This window comes from Mauremys reevesii, linkage group 3, assembly GCF_016161935.1.
Source record: "Mauremys reevesii isolate NIE-2019 linkage group 3, ASM1616193v1, whole genome shotgun sequence".
Classification (NCBI taxonomy): domain Eukaryota; kingdom Metazoa; phylum Chordata; order Testudines; family Geoemydidae; genus Mauremys; species Mauremys reevesii.
The window spans coordinates 146,667,494-146,692,772 of NC_052625.1; the positions used below are offsets into that span (position 1 = coordinate 146,667,494).

General features: G+C 38.3%; 1 protein-coding gene across 2 annotated transcripts in view; it reads left to right on the forward strand.

Moving 5' to 3' along the window:
* The first annotated feature begins 332 nt into the window (after positions 1–332).
* The window catches only part of IBTK (inhibitor of Bruton tyrosine kinase), a 90,379-nt gene continuing 65,432 nt past the window's right edge, over positions 333–25,279 (forward strand). Inside the window, exons 1-9 of one of the 2 annotated variants that reach the window (XR_005595932.1) lie at positions 333–561; positions 8,322–8,995; positions 11,230–11,326; positions 13,107–13,231; positions 13,907–14,017; positions 15,375–15,545; positions 16,244–16,361; positions 19,366–19,546; positions 22,817–22,940. Coding sequence is in view for 1 of the 2 variants with exons in the window: in XM_039529442.1 (XP_039385376.1) it covers positions 8,672–8,995; positions 11,230–11,326; positions 13,107–13,231; positions 13,907–14,017; positions 15,375–15,545; positions 16,244–16,361; positions 19,366–19,546; positions 22,817–22,940 (1,251 nt within the window). In the remaining variant the exon portion in view is untranslated. The remainder of the gene's footprint in view (positions 562–8,321; positions 8,996–11,229; positions 11,327–13,106; positions 13,232–13,906; positions 14,018–15,374; positions 15,546–16,243; positions 16,362–19,365; positions 19,547–22,816; positions 22,941–25,279) is intronic. The other variant, XM_039529442.1, reaches the window with a different exon arrangement.

The following is a 25,279-nucleotide window of genomic DNA, read 5'->3' on the forward strand; positions in this document are numbered from 1 at the left end:
ATCTACACGTATCAGTGCTACAGATAGCACATTGCTACACATAGCAATTTCGAATACAGCATAAGAAACTGCTACCTGTAGGCATTTGCTACATCAGGACGCAGCTTAATACAATAGCCGCTTCTAACAAGCTATAGGTAGCGGAAAGTGCTACCGGGGGCACATTCCTTCGAGGAGCACAGCAGGGCGGTCAAAGCGCGCTGCCCAGCCCTGCACCGCCACGCGCACCCAGCCCCGGTGCCCGCCCCCGACCCCTCGGGCCAGTCACTCCTGGCTCCCGGCTCGAAGGCGCTGGCCAGAGCGGTGGCTACAGTCAGCCAATAGGCGTGCGGGATACACAGCGCTCCCGCCAATCCCGTGCGCTCTTGTTTCGGTGTGGGCACTCAGCAGCCGTTCCCTGTCCTGCCCCCGGCTCTGGGCTGTAGCCGTGGCCGCCGCTTCGCACGAGCGGCCTGAGCCGTCTGGCAGCCTGGCCCCGAGTGGGAGTCACTGAGGATGAGTCCCCGCGCCGCGCAGCGCGCGTCCCGCCGACCCTGTCCGAGCCCTGTCATCTAGCGACTGGTGAGGCGGGGCAGAGTCCTGCCGATGCGGCCGGCGGGGACCGGTTCCCGGGGCGGGCGGGCGCGGGGCAGAGAACAAGGCGAGAGGCAGCCAGTGGGCGGAGCTGGCCCGGAGGCGGAGAGGGGGCCCGAGGGGAACGGGACGCGAACTCCCCCAGGAGACAGAGTCATAGGCGGGTGTGAGGGGACGAGACTCGGGGGAGGACGGAGAGCCAGCGGTAGGGAGGGGCGGGAGGAGAGCAGTGCGAGCTCTCCCCTGGCAACCCCCTCGCCACAGGAGCCTGAGAGGGGAGTTGCGTGCCCCGTGTCCCAGACACATACCCCTGCCTGGCACGGACGCTTTGAAACCCCTTAAAGCGACCAGAGAAGGGATCTGGGCAGCTGATCTTATCCCGACAGACAAACAGCCTTGAAAGTCCTCTTCCTTTCATGGGCTCTCGCGTTATTTATTCTAGACCTTTTGGCAGTGGCCTCCAGTGATGTTGGCTTCAAACCCGGTGTACAGAAACATTCTTGGCGAAGTACCAAAGCGATGAAACTTTTTAATAGAGTTCAAAGAACCGGTGACCTTTCTGGCTTGTCGTGGTGCTCCACCACCTTTTCTTTAGTGTGGTCTCACTCCTCTTTCCACTGAGGAGATTGGCATAGCTGCCAGTCTTGATACAAATCACCCACCTTTTTAAATAATAATGCATTTCAGATAAAAGTTTCCTAATAACAGATATTTGGCAGCACGTGTACTGAATCTATTTATGAAATGCACACTTTAAGTGGTAAATCCACCAAATAATTTTAAATTCAATGAAATGTTGAAAAAAGTATTGTTGGTTCACCAGAATATATTATAAGCTGTGAACATTGTTTGACACACAGAGCTAAATCAAGGATCCAGCATATGGTTCCAGTAGGGGGAAGGTGTGTGTGTGTTTGAATACACAATATTAAGTCTGAATAATTTTGACCATTTCCAAATGCACCACATGCAACATTCCTTTTTATATTTAAAAGGCTTCAGCATCTGTATTTTATTAGTTCTGACAAATGGATTCAATTTGTGTAAAATGGAGTCATTTCAAGATACTTTGGTAAAGTCAATTAAATAATTGTGCTCCATTTTGATGTTTTATTTTGTTATGAATTAAGTACAGACCTTTCTCTTTACGGTATTCATTAACAGTGATGAGATTAACAGCGTGACTAATGAACATTGAACAAGTGGGCTAGAGCTGCTGGATTTCCTTCCCTCCTCCCTCCCTTCTGCAGCAGTAAAGACAGAGGAAGGAGAAGTTATGTCAAATTAGTTGCATGGTGCCAAGAACTAATTGCAGCATGTTATCCTGGTGTTTATGTGTTTGGGTTATGATTTATTTATATGTGATAGCTTTGAGTTAGAGCAGCTCTACATCATGATAAAAATGTTCCAATGTAATGTCAGGACATGCACTGTGATTATTTTTTTATTTCTTTTATTTATTTTTGTGCCTGTTTGCAACTCTGTTCATTTACAAATGGGGTCTCTAATTTTTCCCCAGATTTGGTGTCCTTTTTTTGAGGAAGTTTCAATAGCTACATGTGTAATGTTCATGTTACTTGATGTTGTTTGAACAACCACTTATACTACCCTAAAGAGACCGTCAGGACAACACTTCTGTGTAATGAAGTAGTTTGATGGCAATCATACTATTATAATATGGAAGACAATTTTAAAGATTATGCAAACACTTTTTAATATTAAAAATGAGCTAAACATTAAGACCTTTTCTTTGGACCAGAGAGTATCAAAATATGTTCATTTTGAAATCATTTTATTTGAGCCTGAATTATTCACTGGAATAATTATTACTTTGGAAAGAGTTTACAATTATAGTGAAATACTAGAAAATGTTTTGAGAACTAAAACCTAGCTAAATTAAATAATAATAATAATTATTAGAATTTTAGAAGTCTAAGACACTTAAATAAAAAAGCAAATTGATGGGAGTCTGGACTCATGAAGAATGAGATTTAGGTCTGGGTCTTGATCTCTTGCTCCTTAGGTTGGTAGGGATTTGGAACATTGCAGAGGCTATCAAGGAGAAGAGCAACATGCTGCTGTTCCTTTCCTTGAGGCTAGATGTTCTGCCTCTACAGCATGCCCAGTGTTTGCCAAAATAAGAGAGAGAAATTTAACTACAAAATAATTAAATGCCAAAACATTTCATTAGTGTCTAGCCCAAAGTGTAATGATCTTAATCTTTAGTATACTGAAATGTTTCTCAAGTATCGGGGTAGCTGTGTTAGTCTGGATCCACAAAAACAACAAGGAGTCCGGTGGCACCTTAAAGACTAACAGATTTATTTGGGCATAAGCTTTCGTGGGTAAAAAACACTTCTTCAGATGCAATGTGAGATGTTTCTGCCATCTTCCAAATTATAACAGGTGTGCTCTCTATCCAAATTGCTTCAACTTTTTCTTCCTTCTCTAATGTTAAATTATAAATGACTTTCACCACTTTGCATGAACAGGAAGAATTTGAAGAGATACTGTTTATCTACATGTAAGTTATTAATATTTTCTTTAATCATGATAACTCTTAGGTTAGTTCCGAAAGTCATCTTGAATGTCAGACCTGAAGAAGAGCACTTTGAAAGCTTGTCTATTTCACCAACAGAAGTTGGTCCAATAAAAGCTATTTCCTCACCCACTTTGTCTCTGTAATATTCTGGGACTAACAGAGCTACAATAATACTGCAAACAGAGCTTCAAACCTCATTTTCTGTTCAAGAATTCTAGTGCATTCATTGAAATATTGTTTTAAATGTTTCATCTATGTACTGTGTGGCTTGTTAGATGCCCTGCAGATCATAAATGATACTGTAACTTGTGCCTAACATAAAACAGAACTTATAATATTTACCTGACACTGCTACCCCAAGAACTAAATTGTCTAGCTAATCTCTCACTCTCTCTTTTTTTTGTTTTTTTTAAACATATAGTGCTCATTGCTGTGTTATTTAAGCATTTATTAGCTAGGGTGAAAAATAATTGTGCCACAGTGCTCCCAAAACCATCTCCCTGCAATTCAAGAGAACAAAAGTTTGGTGATATTTGTAATATTGTCAATCACTTTTCTGATTAATACACTCATGGTGTTATGCTTTCTTGCTTCACTTCACATGGTCCTTTCTCCCCTCCCCCCCCCAATGTAGACAGCACAATGTCGATAGGAGAATTTCTCCCACTGACATAGCTACCGCCTCCCGGGGAGATGGATTAACTACACTGATGGGAGAAGTTTTATTAGACGTGTGAAGACAAGTCCTCAGAGTCTTTGCTGTGGGTGAGGATTTAGAAACAGTCCCGCAGTATAAACTATAAAACATCTTCATGATACTCTTGCTACTTATTCTTTTTAAGTCCTCCTCTCTTTGCTGCAAGCTATTTTCTGTAATGAAAGAGTATGTTAAAATTGGAAGTAGTTCTTCAAAAAGAGTTAACACTGACAATCCAGGCCTTTTGTAACAACAAAATGTTTTTTTTTTAAAAAGGCATGGGGTTTTAGTTTTTATTGAAAGAATAAAAAGCTCAATAATTGCAGGTTTAAAAAAGGCTAATGTTATAACACAAATTAAAATAAGGGTTAATAATGATCAAAAGAGAAATATAGGCAGACGTCATAGGACAGAAAGAGAAATAGACCATGGCTTCTGCACTATACAAAAACAGAATTACAAAACAACACCACACACTTGTGCTACTTCCCTGCCCTCTCTGTCCATTTCCGATATGTTTTCTGTTTAGATTCTGATCCTCTGACTGGGAATCTATGTGGGTAGACTCCTACATCTGTGCAGAGTCCCATTGCAGTCAATAGTGTTTCACATAGGCATGAGGATCAGTTGCTGTATTGGGGCCTTAATTTATAAACTCTTTGGCTTGGGGACCTGTTATGTTTTAAAAAAAAATTCTGTAGAATTCCTAACCTGTTTTTGAGCACTATAATAATATAACTGTTTGCTTTTATTGATCTATTAATATTTGCCTTGGAGATGTATACAATCTTGTGCCTCATAAAACACCCAAGAGGTATATTAATGCACTAATAGTGCATGCAGCCCTGTTTGTAATGCTGTAATAAAGGAGAGATGAACTGACTTGCATGAAAATAATTCTGTAGTGTCAAAATTCTGCACTTTTGCAGCAAATGTAATCTGAATAGAATTAGTTTAATGGTTTCAGAGTAGCAGTGTGTTAGTCTGTTTAGTAACTCACTGTTTGTCTCTTGGTTTCTTGTTATGCAATGTTGTACATGGCTTCCTAGCCATGTAGTTTTGCTTTCCTTTTTTAATACCTGGTCTGTCCACAGTAAGGCTGTATCTGTCTCTGTTGATTTTTCTGCCCCCTCTTCCCTCCCCCCCCTTTTTTTTTTTAAATAAAAATTTGGCATCTTTTCCTGTTTTCCTTACCCTATGTGCTTTCTTATCTCAGGAGTATCTCCAACAAAAGTGTCTTTGCAATTGGTGCTATTTGAAATGTGCTTGGTCATAGATCTTTCCATATGTGGGCTGTAATATAAAAGCTGGCAATGACATTATAGTTTGTCAATTTTGTATTAATGCCATCATATGGCATGCAATGCTGTGTACAGTCATAGCACTAATTATAAACTTTGAAGAATTCTTTGGAGCGTAGTGAAGGAGAGGGAAAATGCAGGGTTATCATAGTCATGTCAGAGCTAAAGCTTTTTATATGTATATTTTTTCCCTTTATCATTTTTGAACCAAGGTCCAATATTAAAGTATGACATTAATTATAATACTTAGCTTTTCTATAATTCATTTCATCTGTAGAACTCAAAATGCTTTATAAAGGAAAGTAAGTATTCATAAGAGAGCACTTATTTCTGTATCTGTGCAGGGTGTAGTTTCATATTTCTAGTATATCATTTTTGGCAGCTGTCATGGTTCTCAAACACCTCTTCCACTTCCTTGGAATAAGGAGGTAGGCTGGTGCCCATTGAATGAAGACTTCCTTATCAATATCTAATACTGGGTCAGTTCTCTTATGCATATCATTCTAGAAAGAGCGACTGTGACACACTCCCATATCAAAGAGGAGGATAAGGGGTGAGTTGATCACACCCTATAAGTACTTATATGAGGAACAAATATTTGATAATTGACACTTTAGTCTAGCACAGCGGTCCACAACCTTTTTGAATGGTGGGTGCCAGACGAAGGACCGTGGCGGCGGTCGAGCATCCGCCGAAATTCGGCGGCATTTTGGCGGATGCTCGACTGCTGGTCAGGACTGCCATGGCGCCCGCAGGCACCACATTGGGGACTGCTGGTCTAGCAGATAGATGTATAACATGATCCAGTGGCTGGAAGTTGAAGCTAGACAAACTCAGACTGAAAATAAGGTCTGCATATTTTGACAGTGAAGATAACTAACCATTGGAACAATTAACCCAAGACTGTGGTGGATTCTCCCTTACTGGCAATTTTAAAATAAAGATTGTGTGTTTTTCTGAAAGATGTAATGTAGTTCAAATAGTCTGTGTTATACAGGAGGTCAGACTAGATGATCACAATGGTTCCTTCTGGGCTTGGAATCTCTGAATATCTAGTGCAGAACTGAATTTGTCTGCACCTCAGGTCTAGCACTGGGTCTGTTTGTCGAATGTCCATATAGTGTGGCATATAGATGATGGTGAACAAATGTAAATTGGATTGCTGCAATTTCTTTTGATTTATGAAATATTTCTGAATGTTACTGTTAAATAGAGCAGAGTGAATAATTCATAGTGAATAACTTACCAAAAATGTACTCCGTTCTTGAATTTTCCACAAGTAGTTTATTTTTATTAAAATTACTTGCTATTTGAAATTATTTAGCAAATATGCTCTGTACAAGTTTGGTCTGTAGATTAGTTTATTTCCCATAAATTTGTTGTATTTAATATTTGAGGGATTATTTAACTTTGGGCACATTTCTCATGAGATCGTTTGGATTAATACTGTTTATTTAGAATCATGTTTCTGCTGCAAGTCACATTTGAGCTCAGAATTCATTTTTTGCAAATGTTCTATAACAATTGCCTCCTGTGAGTATTTCTGCCAGTAAGATGATGAAGAGGGATAAGGACAAGGATTGGGAATCGGGATATCTGTGTTCTGTTCCAGGTTCTTCCACAGTGTTCCTGTGTTGATGTTGGGCAAAAGATTTAACCTTTTTCCTGTCTGTAAAGTGGTGATATTACTTCCCTACCTCACAAAGTGATGGGCAGCTAAGTTAGTTAATGTTCTGGGATATGCAGAGCTGTGATGAATGCTATAGCTCAGTGCTTCTCAAAGCCGGGCTGCTGCTTGTTCAGGGAAGGCCCCTGGCAGTCTGTCAGTTTGTTTACCTGCCACGTCCACAGGTTCGGCTGATTGCGGCTCCCACTGGCCGTGGTTCACCGCTCCAGGCCAGTGGGGGCTGCAGCTGGCCCATGCCACTTCCCGCAGCCCCCATTGGCCTGGAGCGGCAAACTGCAGCCAGTGGGAGCCGTGATCGGCTGACTCTGCGGACACCGCAGGTAAACAAACCGGCCCAGACTGCCAGGGGCTTTCCCTGAACAAGCGGCGGATTGGCTTTGAGAAGCACTGCTATAGTTTATGAGGTGCTAACACAGCTACTTTAAGTTTGTTTCATATTTGAGTTAATATTCACAGGACTCATTGATGTATTATTAACCCAGTTCTAGTGAAAACATTGTACTGGTCCTTTTGGGATATACCACTCACATTTCTAGGGGATTTTCAAACCCAGGTTTCATTCATAAGCTAAAAAGTTGTAAATCCTAGATGTAGAGGGCCAAACACCATTCACTTCTGTCACCCTGTTAAAATGAGGGAGTTGCACACATGAAGCTGGCTCAGAATGTGACGTTTATGCTGGAGAAGGTTGATGTTTTAAAGTTTGTATTTTGTGTTTTTTTTTTTGTTTGTTTTTTTGTTCAGCTTGAATAGGAGTTCAAATTCAGATTGAACAGCAGTTTTAATTTTCCTGAGTGGTGTATGTAGGTCACTGACTATTCTAATTGATTATGTACTTATCTGAATGTTTGGGATTTTTTTTGCTTTTGAATGCTGGTTGTTTGTACTTTATTTAATGTGTGATTTATTCGTTTAAAAAACAAAACACAATACTATAGTGTCTGGCAGCCATGAATATTTCCCATAATTAAGAATCCTTCTTAGTCTCACTGGTCAGATGCTTGAAAATGAATCATTTGAATCTTGAAATTGAAATTTTTTCCTTACCCACATTTATTTTTTCCTCTGTGAGAATAAATTTGAGTCCTTTGCTGTTTAGTTTTTTTAGCAATCTTCCCCCCTTCCCCAAACATGTTTAAAGAATGACATGTATTTTGTGTGTGGATGTAGATTATGGCCCAGTTTACCTTTTAAAATTTTTACTCTCCTTTTAATCCATACATTATTTAAATCATTTGGATAACCAAGGGGGCTGTTGAGTGATTCAGCCAACTGGAGTAACTGTGGGGCATGATTGAGAAGTTTCATATTTTTTAAAGGAATCAGGTTGGGCTTTAATGATCTATGGCGACATCAATGCAATAGATAACAAAAATTGGGCCTACCAAAATTCTGTTCTATTAAAAAAAAACAAAAACAAAACAACAACCCCAAACCCACAAACAAGTACGGTCTTGGTATAAAAGTCTATTGAATGTTGCATAATCCTTATTTGTCTCTTTTTTATCCCTTTTCTTGCAGGTCTCCCTCGCAATTATGGAGATTTAGAAGAATTAGACAGTGTGGAGGGGGAGCCCCCCTCCCCACTCCTTTGATTCTTGGAATTTTCTATGGACAATAACAAGATTTTTGTTGTATAAAATGGAAAAATAAGACTTTAAAATATAACTTTATATTTATAAATATTTATATTTTTTGATTAAGTGCCAAACATAACTGCATGAAGATTCTCATGGCTGCTGTATAAACTGAATTTAAGTACTAGGAGTCATGAATTTCCTGCAGCACTGTATTGTGTCATAAAAAGGGAGTGCCTTAGCATTCATACTGGTTGCTCCTCTTAATGAGGGAGCTGTTTCAGAAAGGTGAGAATGAATTCTATCCTGCCTGACTGCACTCTGAAGTGTCATTCCCTGCAGCATGCTTTAGATATTATTTCTGTAGTTACCAGAGGAAGCGAAGGCCAGATCAAGGCTTTTCTCTCTTCTTACTGCTACAATGCAGCAACCCTAAAGGATACCTTTGGCAGGAATGTCCTCCATCTTGCTTCATCCTGTGGTAAGAAAGGCGTGCTAGATTGGCTGGCAGACACCAAAGGAGTGGATTTATTGGCAAAAGACAAGGAATCTGGATGGACAGCTTTGCACAGAGGCATCTTTTACGGACACATCGACTGTGTTTGGTCATTGCTGAAGGCCAGTATCTGACTTTATGTATTGCACACTAATTTTTTTAATATGTTTGGGATGTGTGATGCTTGAACTTGTATCAAAATGCCTTTTCCTATATCAAAGTTTCACTCAAGATGTGACTTTTAAACCAGGGTTTCTCAAACAGGGGTCGCCGCTTGTGTAGGGAAAGCCCCTGGCGGGCCAGGCCGGTGTGTTTACCTGCTCCGATCGCAGCTCCCACTGGCCGCGGATCGCTGTCCCGGGCCAATGGGAGCTGCTTGGCCCGGCCCATCAGGGGCTTTCCCTACACTAGTGGCGACCCCTGTTTGAGAAACCCTGGTTTTAACTGATTGAGCTAAACTAATACAAAACTCTTTGTGGACACCGCTTAATTCAATTAAACATGAACTTGTTTTAGTTTAACTTGATTCCTTATTTTTAATAACAATTAAGCCAATTTGCGACTTGGAATATAGACAGGATCTCAAGTGTTGGTCTTGTAAGTGACTCCACAGGAGCTGACCCTTAGCCTGTGAGGAATCCTGTTGAAGTCAATGGGCTGCATGTATTTCCATTTGCTTGGAAACTCTTGCAGGGTAGAGATCTTAACAAAACAGTCTGGGTTTAGATTTGGCACCAAATTTTGAATTTCTGTGAAAATAAGCGTTTACCAAATATACTAATGGAAATGTCTTCATGACACTAAAAATAGTTAAATGGAAACAGTACTTAACAAATCGGGTATCTGCAGCTCAAATATTTGTAACATTTTATTAGTCGTACATGAAAGTGAAATTAATTAGAAGCTGATTGTAATGTTGGGCTTTAGCTCTATTCCACTTACCTCTTTAGCCAATCACTGACCAGATAGATGCCAGGGATCTCTGCCCTTCTTACTTAAGGTATTACACTGGCTGCTCATTGCTAGCCTTATCTGTTCTCAACTGTCAGACTAACAAAAATGGTTGTGGCTCCAACAGTTTTAATTTTAGAAGTTTTGGTGTTTCTATAATGCTTGTTTCACGTGCCGCTTTACTTTCATCTTGAGCATTCTTTCCTAGGAACATTTTCAAGTAGTATGTTTCTCAACACTTTCTAATGACCTCTCGTTAACTTTTTAGAGTATCTGATATTCATTACTGGAGAATTTTAAAACTTTTTCAGTGTAGGTGGTGTCCCATACTCCAAGCTGCTGTTTTTTGTTGTATTTTTTTGTGTGTGTGTGGTGACTGGCTTCTCTTTGCCCCTAGAAACTGTATAGCAATAGCTGCACTAATTATATATACACTTCTTCCTTTGACATCATCTTCGGAACTGCTAAAATGAACTCTTTTAGGGAACTAATCATGTTAGATCAGTCCAGTAAATATTTGAATAATTCATCCAAAGATGAAATCTGTTAGTCTTCCAGTGTTAGAGACTGCAGCCTCTGCAGGAATGAACAAAAGACCCCAAAAGACAGTTTGAAGTGCAGACCTACCTCTGAAGGATTCTTTTAGTTCAGAGTCCAGATTGCTATGTGTTTGAATATGCACAGCAATCACCCCCTCGCCCCCCCCCAAAAAAAAAACTTTACACAGCCCCCATCTTATTAGTGAAAATGACTTGATCAGCTGTCCTTTAAATAAAAAATAATAACCAACAGTGTGTGTGTTAGCTTCTATGTTAGTGGGGTGGTGTATCTTCAGCCATTGTTTTCTTTCCTGTTTTGTTTTTTCCTCGCACGCCTTCCTATTAGTAAACCAATGTTCATAGAGAAAATATTCTAATTAACAAGTAAACATAGAGTATTTGTAAATTATTAAAGAGCAGCGCCACTTCCATCACAACCACTTGCTACCATTGGTGAAGGTGCCCAACTGTAATAATAATGCCTAGCTCTTGTATAGTTCTTTTTCATCAGTAGATCTAAAAGCACAATAGGGAGACCTGTTTGCCTATTTTCAACTGTTGGAGTCAATGCCAGTTCCTGTGTTTTTTCACTCTATGCAGAACAGTAGTTATTGTTGAAGCTTGTCCAGTTGAGCCTTTTTGTAGACCTATTTTGGTATCGTAAGTGCATTTCACTTGTCCCTGATTATTATTTATTGAGATTAAATCCATCTTTAGAATGTCCTGGAATGTAAAGGATTTATTAGCTTCTCAAATGTAAAATTACACTGAGGTCACCTAAGAATATTTATCATATTCATTTCTTTACTAGCTGTGAAATGAGGAGTGATAGTAATATTCATACCAGGTGTTTTTTCCTCTTTCAGCGTGGGGTTAGTTTATACATACAAGATAAAGAAGGCTTATCTGCCTTGGACCTTGTGATGAAGGACAGACCAGCCTATGTAGTATTCAAGAAAACGGGTAGGGCATCATATGAATACAGAGATTCCTATAGGATGTGTACTGCTATCAACATATAAATGTGTGTGCATGTGTAGACAGTACTATCTGTTTCTAATTATGCCTGTACTAATGGTGTAGTACCTACAGATGTGATACAAAAGATGTGGAGGCAACATGGTCAGTTGGTAAGAGCATAGAAACAAAACCTTCTCTACGCATACACATTCTGTATCTTTTGTCAGAAGAGACAACAGCACTTAATGATGGCAGAAGTTTAAGTCCTAGGGTAAATAGGGCTAAATAATGTTCTGGAATGTGTCTCGAGAACTTGCTCTGAGTTCAGTATTGGTGCATCTTCATTCATTGCTGGCAGTTAGTAGAGCATGTGCTACTGTAGATAAGGGTGAGAAATTCAAAGTACCTGTGGTATTAACATAGGTTACACTAGGAGGGATTCTATCTGATGTTCTCATCTTGGTTCAGCTATTTTTCAATAGCTGGACTAGAGTAAATTGATGGGATTCAGTGACTTAAAAAGAAAAAAATCTGATATTGAATTACATCCCTCATGGTTTTCACCAGTGTTAATAGATTAAATGAATTCCCTGTATCTCCTAGCAGCCAGTTTTATAATTTTGTATCCCAGTTTTTTTAATCTTCAAAACACTTTAGTGCAACTTTTATATAATTTTAAAAAAGTAAACTAATTCTAGTCACTGACAAGTTATTGTTATATCTAAGTAATGCTATCTGCTAGTTTGAGTACATCAGCACTTTCTTAAAAGACACTGTTAAGTTTAAAATCTTCTTTGAATATACTTCCCCATCTGTGTTACTAATATCCCTTTGAATTATTAAAAATCTAACCTGCTTTTTCCTATTTACGCTCCACTTGTGCTTTACCCCCCATTTCAGTCAGCTTTTGGACAACGAAAATAGTTTTGTCAGTTTCCTTTGCTAGTCAATTATTTTTGATTGCTGTAATATTTCATTGCACAAATATAACTTAGTTTTTTTGGTATAAGAAATGTAAGCAACCTAAATTATGTTCTATTTATTAAACACTATTTCATTATGTTTTGATATTTAGTTGATTTTAAAATATTAGTGATTACTTTATAATCATGTTTTGTATCTTTAGATAAAATATAAACTTAGTGTTGGATCAGAACTGATTTGACTTTATCTGTTAGAGGAAAATTGCTAGGTTAAAGTTCACATTCTAGTATCTCCGTAATTACAGCTGAGAGGGTACTCTTATTTCCACAGCTCTAACCTATGTAACTTTAGCAAAAAAGAGTCTTTTGAGTTGAAAGTTCTTATTGTTGGTCTAGATTATAAATTAACTGGGAAGATTTGAAGAAAATCTATTTAGCAGTTTGAGTCCAAACATGATTTTTTTTTTATATATATATGTGGAAGACAAAACTTGCATACCAATTAGGGTAGTTTGTGCAGTTTTGTATGGCAGACTTGACATGTAAATAGCTCTTACTGATGAATGTGTGCTCTATGAACTTGGACAAATATTATGAGAAATATATATGAACAAGGGACATAATATACAGGACATGCAATATGAAAAAATATTGATTAATCATTCTAAATTCTCAAAATAATCTTTTATAAAATATACCTTTAAAATAGAATTTATCTTGTTTCTTCAAATTTTATTTTTAAGTGGAGTAACATGTATACTGTTCTAGTTCACATTTATATCAGAGGTGGAGTTAAATTGATGCAACTCACACACAGATGTAGTAGATATTGCAGATGGAATTTGTCCTTTGAATTTTAGATCCCACAGATGTCTACACTTGGGGAAACAACATAAATTTTACCTTGGGTCATGGTGGTCAACAGAGCAAACATCATCCTGAATTGGTGGATCTGTTTCCTAGAAATGGAGTCTATATCAAACAGGTATTCTGAAAAAAACAGATTAATAACCCATATACCATCATGAGTAAGATTCTTTTTCCACCGAGAAATAATCTAAATATTGGAGCTGATCTTGCCACTCTTTCTCATATAACAGTACTGTTTTAGTCCTTGAAACTGCTCCTGGGATTAAGTGCTCCTGGGTTATTTTCTCTTCAGTGCACAGATCAATGGCTCCCAACTCTTTTTGGATGTATAGATACCAGGGCGATGATGTAAAATGTTGGATTGACTTCAGATTTGAAAGCCATAATAAATTCCTAGCTTTGTAAATGCAAACTATATTTTCAGCAACGGATGATAATATTAAATAATTCCATGCAGGAGCATGGTGCATTTGTAGTTTCCAGTGCCATATAGACAATGAATTGAAGATGGACAGTGTACTAGTTATAGATAGATTGTGTTGTGTCTTATGTGGATAGACTGTCAAATGGATGCTCATGGACTGTCACAGTTCCTGCAGCCTCTTCAGCCAATATTTGGAAGAGTTTGGATGGTGCATATGGGCAGTAACCATCTCTGCTGTCATGCAAAAGCAAAACTGGGATGTTCCATTGTATTTCCTCAGTGAAGGCAGCATATTTACAAAGTAATTTACAAAAAGAATGCTAAAATGCTACCCCTCAAACTGTAACCCTCTCTATTTTTTTTCAGGTGGTGCTTTGTAAATTTCATTCCGTGTTCCTTTCCCAGAAAGGACAGATTTACACTTGTGGACATGGTCAAGGAGGACGCTTGGGTCATGGTGATGAACAAACATACCTGGTATCTTTTAAATATAGTCTAGCACAAAAAATCTTGTTTCAGATATGGAGTCTCAGAGTTCATTAAACATCTTCCCAAGTGCACCATCAAAGTTCTAATATTTTGTTCAGTTGTAGGTTATTTTTAACAATGACAGTCTTTGTTCAGAAATTATTTACAAAGGAAGAATTTTTATATTTTAAAATGGATTTTTATTGAAACTGATCAGTACATATTTTTTCATTTGAGTAGTACGTAGTTGCATTATGCAAATCAATTAATACAAACTTTAGAATTCAGTTTGGTGCTGTGTGTGTCAGTCTTCATGAAGACTTCAGGGCTATGTACTGACCACCAGCAGTATGTACTTATTTTACATGAAATGACATCATTTTAAAATTTTCTGAGAAACCTGAGAGTGGAGCAATTTGAGAGAAATTGCAAGTGTATGTATGTGTGTGTACATGTGTGTATATATTAAGTTGTGTGATGTAAAGACATTATTGGCTAGCATTTGGAACAACCACATGAATTATGAATGGCAAAGCCATAAATGATTGATTTAGGTCCCAAACAATGCCATCATTTGATCACTTCACCTATAATTCTGTAGATGTCGCACATTTAAAAAAAATAGTTGTTTTTTTCAATCCCTCCATTTATAATGCCAAGCTTCTTTAGTACTATGAATCCAATTTACAGATGTCTGATGGAAAGCCCTGAAGGCCTTGATATTTTTGAGATTGATACTACTATCGAGAAACCTTATATATGTAATTGATCTTAAACAAAAAAACGTGTGTGTGTGTGTGTTTTCCACCCCCAGCCCCAATTTGAAAATTGGCTGAAACAGCATTTCTAATCAGGGCTAGCAGCAAGTGGCTTTTGGAAAGCTGTGATTCTCCTCTTTTTCTGTGGGATTGAGAGATATTGGACCTCAAACCCTTACGGCACCACTGTAATTTTGGAGGAAAAATATGTTTTTAGGAGAAAGAAGGAAGCCTTTTTCTATCAGGGTAACTTCAAAAAAAGAAACACACATGCACCACTAATTGTGACTATTGAAAACTGCTCAGATGTTTTGGAGCTTTAGATTTAGTTCCTGAGTAGATTGCAGGTGATCTGTTCTAAAGGTACATGCTAAAAGTATTTTGTCATATTAATCTTCTTTCCATGTGGTATGCAATGTGTAATATATCAAACAATAATTATACAATTCTGTACCTTTTAAATGAGTTTTCTTTTGCATTTCTATTTTTGGTGTGGGTTTTTTGATGTGATTTAGTGATGGGGGTGTGTACATGGTTTTTTAAAAAATTATCTCTCAGTATAGAAATGAGTGTTTTAATGTTTTCAACACTTGGTCAATCTGTACTAGGTTCCAAGACTTGTGGAAGGTCTAATTGGCCATCAGTGTTCCCAGGTAGCAGCAGCTAAGGATCATACTGTTGTTTTAACAGAAGATGGATATGTTTACACCTTTGGCCTAAATACTTACCATCAATTGGGTATTCTTCCTCCTCCTACTAACTGCAGTGTTCCCAGACAGGTAATAACTGCTTAGCTAGTACTTGGACCTTTTCCTCACTGAGAGTGAAACGTTAGGATCATATTGATGTCTATATGTAAAGGTTGTAGGGATAATTCAGTAGAATATGGGGTCAGATAAAAACATCTTCTCCAATTCGTTAGCACATAATCTCAATGTTAAATAATTCTGTTATGTAATCAGATGATTTTCCTGTCTGTACTCTGTTTGGATTCTAAGCTTATAGAACAGGGATGGCAACCTTCGGCATGTGGCCCATCAGGGTAATCCACCAGCTGGGCGCAGACATTTTTGTTTACGTTGACAGTCCACAGGCACAGCCCCTGTAGCTCCCAGTGGCTGCGGTTCGCCGTTCCTGGCTAATGGGAGTTGCGGGAAGTGGCGTGGGCTAAGGGACGTGCTGGCTGCCGATCGGGAACGGGGATCAATGTATCGCATCTAGACGAGACATGATACATCGATTCCCCGATAGATCGATCACTACCTGCCAATCTCGCGGGTAGTGTAGACATACCCTTTGTCATTGGTGGAACAGTGTCTCAGTTAACTAACTTTTGAAATGAACTTTGCTTTTTTTAATACCAAATCTTCAGTTTAATTTAATATGGACTTCAGTTGATAAGACGTTGATTTATGCACATCAAATTTATTTGCTTGGGATTTGACACTTACATGAAAATCTTTGTTTTTATATGTAGGTTCAGGCAAAAAATCTGAAAGGTAGAATGGTTATTGGAGTGGCTGCAGGCAGATTCCATACAGTGCTATGGACTAGAGAAGCTGTATATACCATGGGACTGAATGGTGGCCAGCTTGGTAAGAATCAAATAAAAATTGTCCTTTGAAAATGTTACTCAAAGTAAAAGCTGTCATCTTTATGAGAAAAGAAGCTTAATTAATGTTGGGTTATACTTGTCATCTCCTTGCTCCAGACCACACTCTTTTTAGTGCTGTCAATGATTATTTTTATGCTTGAGGATAAGAATGGGGCCAGTCAAATGTAGCTTTACTGTTCAAATTTATTTGGCCAACTTTCTCTTCTGCGAATCTTGTGTGGCCTATCACTGACGACTTTCAGAATACAGAATGTCATTGTTTAAATTTAGAGAGACAAGGTGGGTGAGGTAATATCTTTTATTGGACCAACTTCTGTTGGTGAAAGACACAAGCTTCTGAGCTACAAAGAGCTGCTCCTGTCTCTTTCAGCAACAGAAATTGGTCTGATAAAAGATTTTACTTCATTTACCTGGTCTCTCTAATATCCTGAGGCCAGCACAGCTATAACAACACTGCAAACTACATTGTTTAAATTTGTAATTTGCCAAGAGGAGTGCTTGTGTTGTGCACAGCACTGGGCACACTGTTGGCACTTCTTTATGTTCTATATCCAGCTTTTTCCTATCTGTAAATATGCTATTGGGATTTGCCTCAATTTTTCATCCTTACTAACTTTTTAAAAGCAAGATACATATCTGAATGTGCATTGTGGCGTTTTTTGTTTGCTATTTTTGCTAAGCCATTACTAGAATTGTCTTTTTATTCTTGCTTCCAGAATAAATATTGATTTGATGCATTAAGACGATAGCTTATTAAACATACCACATAGCAGTGAACTTCATTTATAGTTAAGGGTCTGTGTGAAATGAAATATTTTTGACATTTTAACACTTTAGAACCTCAGACAGATATTGGTGTTTAGACTGAGTTTCTCTTTCTCCAGGTTTACATCTGTGCAGATTGAAAAGTTTTGTTAGCTAATCCTGGTGCTTTGTGTTTACATGCAGTAGTATACTGACACCATGAAGCTTAGGCACTTCTCTGGAAACTGCTTTTATTCTCTCTTATGTAGGAGCAAGGCAACAGTAGTTAAAATTTGTATATTATTGTTGGGGAATAAAAAACAACCTTTATTGATGAGAAAATTGTCATTAACAGGAAATACTTAAAAAATATCTCATGTTCTGTTCTTAAATTTCAAGTTCATAGAGTTTCCATGCTATTTCGTGGCCCTCTTATTACACCCTAATACAATTTCTGCTGGTCCAATAAGTGGGATATGCAGTAGAATTCTTGCTTCTGCTAGACCAGGGGTTCTCAAACAGGGGGTCGTGAGGTTATTACATGGGGGATTGCAAGCTGTCAACTTCCACCCCAAACCCCGCTTTGCCTCCAGCATTTATAATGGTGTTAAATTAAAAACACTTTTTAATATATTTATAAGGAGGGGTTGCACTCAGAGGCTTGCTATGTGAAAGAGGTCACCAGTAAAAAGTTTGAGAGCCACTGTGCTAGACCAATGTGGCTCAATCCTTTCTGTCACGTCTCCTGCTACAGCAGAGCCTGATGTCATAAGCCATGTTGTCAGTACAGGGAAGGGGGAGAAGGTATGGTGGTTAAATTACAACAGTGTTGTTGAAGTGCAGCTTTGTGTAAATTCTCACTCTTTCAATAACTCTGTCTTCTAACCCCCGCCAGTACATAAAAACAATAAGACTGAAACAGTTATTTATTTTGGGGGTATATTTAACTTTGCCAGTATTTATATTAATGTCTGACTTGCACAGGTCTTTATCATTTAGACATTTTTTAGCATTTTAAATAAATTTAAATCTATTTTAATAGTTATTAACAATGTTTACTTAAGGGACTGTATCTATGTCTCTCTCTATACAGTACTACCAAAGTCTTGATCAATTGAATTTGGAGCCTCTTAAGCGTTCTCTAGAAGGGGCTTTAGGCTCTGAAATTTTCTCCACACAGTATGGTTGCCAAAGCCTGGATTGGTCTACCTGCCGGACTTGCTCACAAAATCCATTTCTTTTCTTGAGTATTTGGGAAGAGATGGGCTTAAAGGGCTGTGGAGGAAGTGGGATGAAGGATTAGTGAATATGATAGCACAAGGAATATTGTGATGGGTATTACTTATATAAGGACAGTCAAATTAGCAATAACGTGGAAGACCTTTTTTTTGCTTGCTATAAAATATTGTTTGAAAATAATCACGTAGAGTTCTGGATATATTCTGGAAAAAGGCAAACAAAATAAAAATTTATTTATAATCTCTGAGTATCTTCATCAAGGTGACTGGTGATATGCTTAGAGATATCGTGTGTAATTAATAGCTGACTTTTAGTAATGTCTAAAAATAGTTTTCTTAAAAAGTAGGAAACAGGAATGGGATTGAGTGTCTGAATCCTCCCCTTTCACTCCCACTCCCCATTTAAAAAAACAACAACAAAAAAACCCACACCCCAAACAAACCCACTCTGCAACTAGGTACAAGAGCCTTTACAGAGAGGCGTGTTCAGTTTCTGAACAGAGTCAGTTCATGCAGCAGGAGCTGGTTTGGCACCTGACAATAACTAGTTATGGATACATGGAGGTTGGGTTGATGTGATGTCAACTAATATCACGGTCTTGCCATAATCAAATAAAATTGAGTTTGTACAGTATAATCTGTCCTGCTAATGAACTTTCAGTTTAGTGTGGTAAGCAAGATAAATGCAGCTGTTGTTGTGTGATTGTAATGGCTAAACATATTTAATTATCTTTCTATGGTCTGTGATTGTGTAGACCAGAAATCCATTATCTTTTTTTCAAAGCTTCATTTTTTGTGATACTGTGACTATAAATGACAAGTACCTCTTTTGATTAGTTTCTGTCTAATAATAGTGAAGATGAGTGGTAACGTAGAAAAATTAAATTTTAATTGGCTTTTCAGGATTATTTATAGGAGAGAATGGGGAAGTGTTTTCAGAATCAAATGACAAATAATTATGAATCTCAATAACATATATGGGGGGTTTGTATTTTGTTGTAGGATATTTGCTGGATCCTAATGGAGAGAAGTGTGTAACTGCTCCTCGCCAAGTCTCTGCTTTGCATCATAAGGACATCACCGTGTCCTTAGTCGCTGCAAGTGATGGTGCTACAGTATGTGTTACTGAAAGAGGGGATATTTACTTGCTCACAGACTATCAGTGCAAGAAGATGGCTTCCAAGTATGTATTTTTTCCTTTAAGGGGAAGTACAATACTAAGTTAGTTTCACTGTGTTTTTTCTTTTTTCAAACTATTTTGGAAGAGATTTGGAGGAGGGATGTTCGTGTTCAAAAGTGATATATACTTGGTCACCTTTAAAGTTTCTTCTTCCTTGACTTCTTGAGCTTGGCTTGATATAATAGTTTATTTAGTGGAGGCATTGAAGGCTGGCCTTGTTTCTTTAATAAATGTATTTTGTATTTGTAGGTGTGTAAAATCGCCATATGCTGATAGCTGAGTTAAAATACAACCGTTAAAAAGGCTTCAAGAAATTAGAGTATGAATAATTGGATACTTTCAGTTACTGAATATTTAAACGAAACAAATCTGTGGAAGTTGCAGATGCAGGAAAATCAGATGAGGGGGAAAACATTAAGAGAAGTTTCCTTTTGTTCTAGCCAAAAGGTTTACTCTTAATTTTTTCTTCCTGCAGCTGTCATTTCTGAATCCTCAGTCTTATTTCTCAATTTGATGATGATGGAGAAACTTCCATACTTATATGTAAACCCTTTTAAAATCCCTTCTAATTAAGGACAGGGAGAAGAAAATAGTCTCAAAATTTGTCAGGGTTTATTTACTTTAAATCAAAGTGACTTAAATCACTGATTTTTAGTTATTTTCCTAAAGAGGTTAATTCTCATTGGTTAGTATAATCATTAAAAATGTAGATTTGCAACCAAATGTAACCTTTAAATTATAGAATGGGTACCTGTGCTAACCAGGAGGTTTTCACTGTATCTATACGCATTTATTTAAGCAATTATATAGCTTAACATATATTTATTCAGATTGTTAATTTTGCACTTTTTTATGTTAAAAAAAGATCTAGTAAAGAAATGTGTCTAACTTGGATTTGTGCCAACATAAATTTAGATGGACATTGGAATTCAAATAATACGCACAAAAACAATATTTTAAGAATTTTATTTGACCTGTAATGTGCCGGGTACATAGGACAGTAAGTTTTATAAAACTGATTTAATAAACAAAGGAGATATTAACTGTAGTTACTGAATTGATGGATTTTTTTTTTGGTCACCATGGGCCAGATTTGTGAAGTTTCTTTGGTGTCTTAAAATGCACCTAAATCAATGGGAGTTAGGTGCCTAACCTGCTTAGAGACCATTGGGATTTTCAACAGCACCGAAGAACCTTCAAAACCTGACCCCTGGTGACCAGAAATAAAGAGTTAGGAGCTTAACTGGTTTAGGTGTATTTGAATATCCTGTATCTTAAAGTGCCTCAAAACCTTTGAAGATCTGGATGGTATTGTTCAAGTTCAAGAATTAGTGGATCTGATCCTCCACCACATGGCTTCTATTAATAGAATGGAAGAACAAAACAAGCTTTCCTGCTTTTTAAACTCTCAATTGGTTTCTCAACTTTAAACTATTCAAAATGAAGAAAATAGGATCTCTGCACCTGCTAGCTGAACTGAAACCGAAAGTAATTAAGGAAAAAGCTTTTCTGCCCAACAAAATGAAAAACATTTGAAGAAATACATACTAGCGTTCGTTATGTGGCAAAAACTGAAAATAATATAGATACTTAATGCAGCCCATGATATTGTGACACATACATAAAGTTAACCTCAAAAGTTAAAGATGTTTTTCCCCTGAGTTTTGTATACAAGTAAAGCAACACCCTTTGACTCATTTAAAACTTGAGGAGGGCTTATTACTGCATTATTTTTTTATTTACTTAAATGATTTTAATAATTGTCATAATTTAAAATTTTATTTTAAAACAGGTTTATTTTTTAAAAGAAAAGGATTTAAATTTAAAAGAATCAGATTTTTTGTTTTTTTAAATCAATTTTATCCACCCAGAAACTTGATGAATTCTGTAAGGATGAAGTATAGATTTTTAAATAATCAAGTTTTAATTAATGGGTGATGGGTATGAACTATTGAAGCTAGAGGAAGATGGATTGTTCAATGTATAAAGTTCAGTGTATTGCATTCTAATGTTTTCAGGAGTCTGTGTCAAAACTATAAGTAAGGCTACGTTTTAGTCTCAGGTATTTTTAGTAAAAGCCACGGACAGGTCACAAGTAGTAAATAAAAATTCACGGCCCATGACCTGTCCAGGACTTTTACTATATACCTCTAACTAAAACTTGGGCCAGGGTACTCTGGTGCGCAGCTCAGGACTCCCGCTGGTGCTGGTGGGGGGTGGGGGGGGAGGAGCAGTGGCATGCGGCCCAGGACCTTCGCTGGTGGGGGGCGGGTGGGCTGCAGTGTGTGGGCCAGGACCCCCGCTGATGCTGGGGAAGGGGGAGGAGGGTTGGTGGGGTGGGCAGGCTCCCTACCCAGCTCCAAATGGCATGTCCCTGCATCTCCTAGGGGGAGGGGTGGCCAGGGGGGCTCCACATGGTGCTTCCGCCACATGCGCCAGCTCCCACCCAGGAACTACAGCCAGTGGAAGCTGCGGGGGAGGTGTGTGTGGGTGCGGACAGAGCATGGAGCCCCCTGGCCCCTCCACCTAGGAGCTGTAGGGACATGCCGGTTGGAGCTGGGGAGGCCTCCCTTCCCTCCTGAGACAAGCGCCATGCCCCCCCCTTCCCGCCCCACTGCAACCCCCTGCCCTAGTCCTGAGTCTCCTCACACACATCCAAACTGCTGCTGCTGGTTCAGTTTAGTCATCGTGTAGAACCTTTGGGTGCCAGTCTGCCTACTGGGAAAGGCTAAGGGGAGTCTTTTTTACTTCTTTCTATTTGGGTGAGGTTGGTCATATGGATCAGAACAAAAAGGAAAGATGAATTGGTAACTAATTTTGTTGTTCTCATACTGTGCTGTGTGATTTTTTTTCAGCAGAAGAAACTTAAAAAAAAAAAAAAAAGGCTAGTGTGCCCTAGCAGTACAAGACAGTGTAATTCTATCCCAGGGTCTTGAGCTTGAGGTTTATTTTCATATTTTTTGACTTGTCCATCAGTTCTTTACAAGAGGAGGGTATTCTCCCTGTGGTGATGAAGATAACCTATTTTGAAGAATGGATGGACATGAGACAACTACTGTCTGTCTCAAGCCATGAGAATATTCTGTTTTTGAGGACTGGTAAACGTACCACAAGGGAAAATTAATCACAATAACAAACTATGTATGTTACTGTAGCTGCTTTTTAAAGTGATTCTCTAAATATAAAATCTCAATTTTTGTGACACTTCTATATACATGTTAATGGATTTGTAGGAGAAATATTAATGTTATTGTTGCTTTTGTGTTCATTCAGACAGCTTAACCTAAAAAAGGTTCTTGTTAATGGGGGATATTTGGAATACAAGATGGATCCTCAACATCTCAAAGAAAATGGGGGTCAAAAGACTTGCATTCTTGCCCTGGATGAAGCTGGACGAGTAAGTTGTCTGCCTAATGTATTAATTATTTTGAAACAAGAGATATATTGAAGGGCTAGGCAAATTGAGAACAGAACCACTGGGGCTCTCCAGTGTATTTTAACTTTTCTGCGTAGAATTCTCTTTTTGGTATGGGAGAAGGATGGCATCTGAATTCTGAGTGGATGTCATCTGTCTGAAAAATTCATCGAAGTTAACCCAAAGAACAGTTATCTAAGAGCTCCTCTGCCCTGGCTTGTACTTTCTTTGCAAACTGTCTTCTCCACTCTTGCCATCCCTTCTATTTCATCACAGAATTGACTGCTTGTTCCACATCACTTTCAGTCTGTTGACAGCAATGTGAGTGTGTCATTGGAAAAAGAACCTGATTGCCTGGATATGATATTGAGGGAATTAATAGTTACTTAAGTGTGGGCCACTGGTTTTTAGGTCTTTAATTTTTTTGTTCTGTGTTCATTGTTTGCCTCAAGTGTGGGATGTTACACTTAATATTTGTCAGATGTTGGTCTAAATTGTCATGTTAAGAGAGGCCAATATCATTATCTGAAAATGTCCATCTCTCTTGTACGCAGCTGCCAGTGTTCCTCTAAGATGCAGTTGATACTCTTGCACGAAACACTACAACAGTGTACAACAGGCTAGAATCTGTTTGTCTCTCTTTTGTTTCCGAATGTGACTACAGCCCACCTTAAAACCATTACCTTAGAGATGCAATGTATAGTATGTCTGATCACACTTTAAAAATTACATGCCATGCCCGATGAATGGCTTAGTATATATGCTAAATTGCGGACAATTGTATGTTCTCGTTAGTGTGACAATGCAGAAGAATTTACTAAAGCTTTCCATAATACAGCAACTCTTCCTAGGAACCCTCAAAACTCAAAGCATCCTCAGTTAGTTCATTGCAAGTTCTAAACTTGCGGCACCATCTAGTGGTGTTTGTAAAGTTTTTGTTTAATGAAAATGCTGCATGGAAAAGAACTCTAAAATTGTGTTAGCACATGAAGAATAAAGAGGACAGAACTGAACTGGTGTTCCTTTCTGCATTTTTTGGTCTTCATTTTTGCTACATGACTGAGCTCTTTTTATAGGATAAAGCAGATTTTTGATAGGTACATCTAGTCTTTCAAATTAGATGGTAATATTTTGTCAAATGGAATTTATTTTGTCAAGACGTTCATATGTGTGCACATGCATGCTGTAAGCCATGTGACTTGTAAAGTTACTGTGCCTGTGGGATCCAGTGTGGCTGCAATATCTTCTAATTCCTAGAGACGTTGGGCCAATATGAACCAGCATAGCTCTGTTTATTTCAGTGGTGTTATGCCAATTTACGCCAGATAGTGTGCAAATAAAATGGAAACTGGTAGTTTTGTGAGTATCAAGGTTGTCTTAGGCACAAACATCGCAAATGACTGCTTGGAGGGAATGGGGACCCTCATGCTTTTCAGCACTGAATCGACAGTTGGTCGTCTGGCCTTATCTCCCCTCTCCTCATGCAGTACTGAAGGAAAAGGAAACTTGCTGCACAGCTTCTTCCCTTGGTGACATTACCCAGGGTACAATCTGGACCGATGAACAGCTGTATCCCCTCAGTTATCCAAGGCTTGGGTGCATTTTACACTGCTTTGCTGTGAGAGTTACCACTTTTGGTCTGCTCGCACACAGCCTCCAGCATGTAATTTACTCCCAGTTATAGTATATTAGTGCTGTTACCAGTCACTTTTGAATTACACTGTAGAGGAACTCCCAGCAAATTCCCAGTCCCAAACTTTCCCCAGAAATGTATGTCTTGTACTGCCCAGCTCTGCTGAACAATACAAGCTCATATAAAGTCTGTAATTTTATTAATAGAAAATGATATGCACAAATTCTCTTATCCCAAATGGAGTTTCCCAAACACTTCAATCCAATCAATCATACTGCTTCAGATAAAACAATAAAACAAATTTATTAACTATAGAAAGATAGATTTTAAGTGATTACTAGTAATGAGGCATAAAAGTCATTATTGGTTACAAGAAAATAAGTTAGGCATTAGTTGCATATTGCTTTTAACAAGCTAAGTGAATTCAAAACATAGATTTCTTTCAACACATGTTTCAGCAAGCTTACTGATTGAATTTCTTGCAGTCAGGGTCCCTCCCCCAACCTAATGTCTCTTCATTTTTCTTCAGGTGTTGTTGATGCCATAAGTAGTGAGAGTTCAGGGCATCTAATCTCCCTTCTCATAGTTCTTTCTCTTCTTTAAGAAACATTTCCACCTGAGGTTCAGGTGGCAAAAAGTCTGTGTAGATGGGAACCCCAAACTGCTTTTTTGTCAAGATGTAGATTTT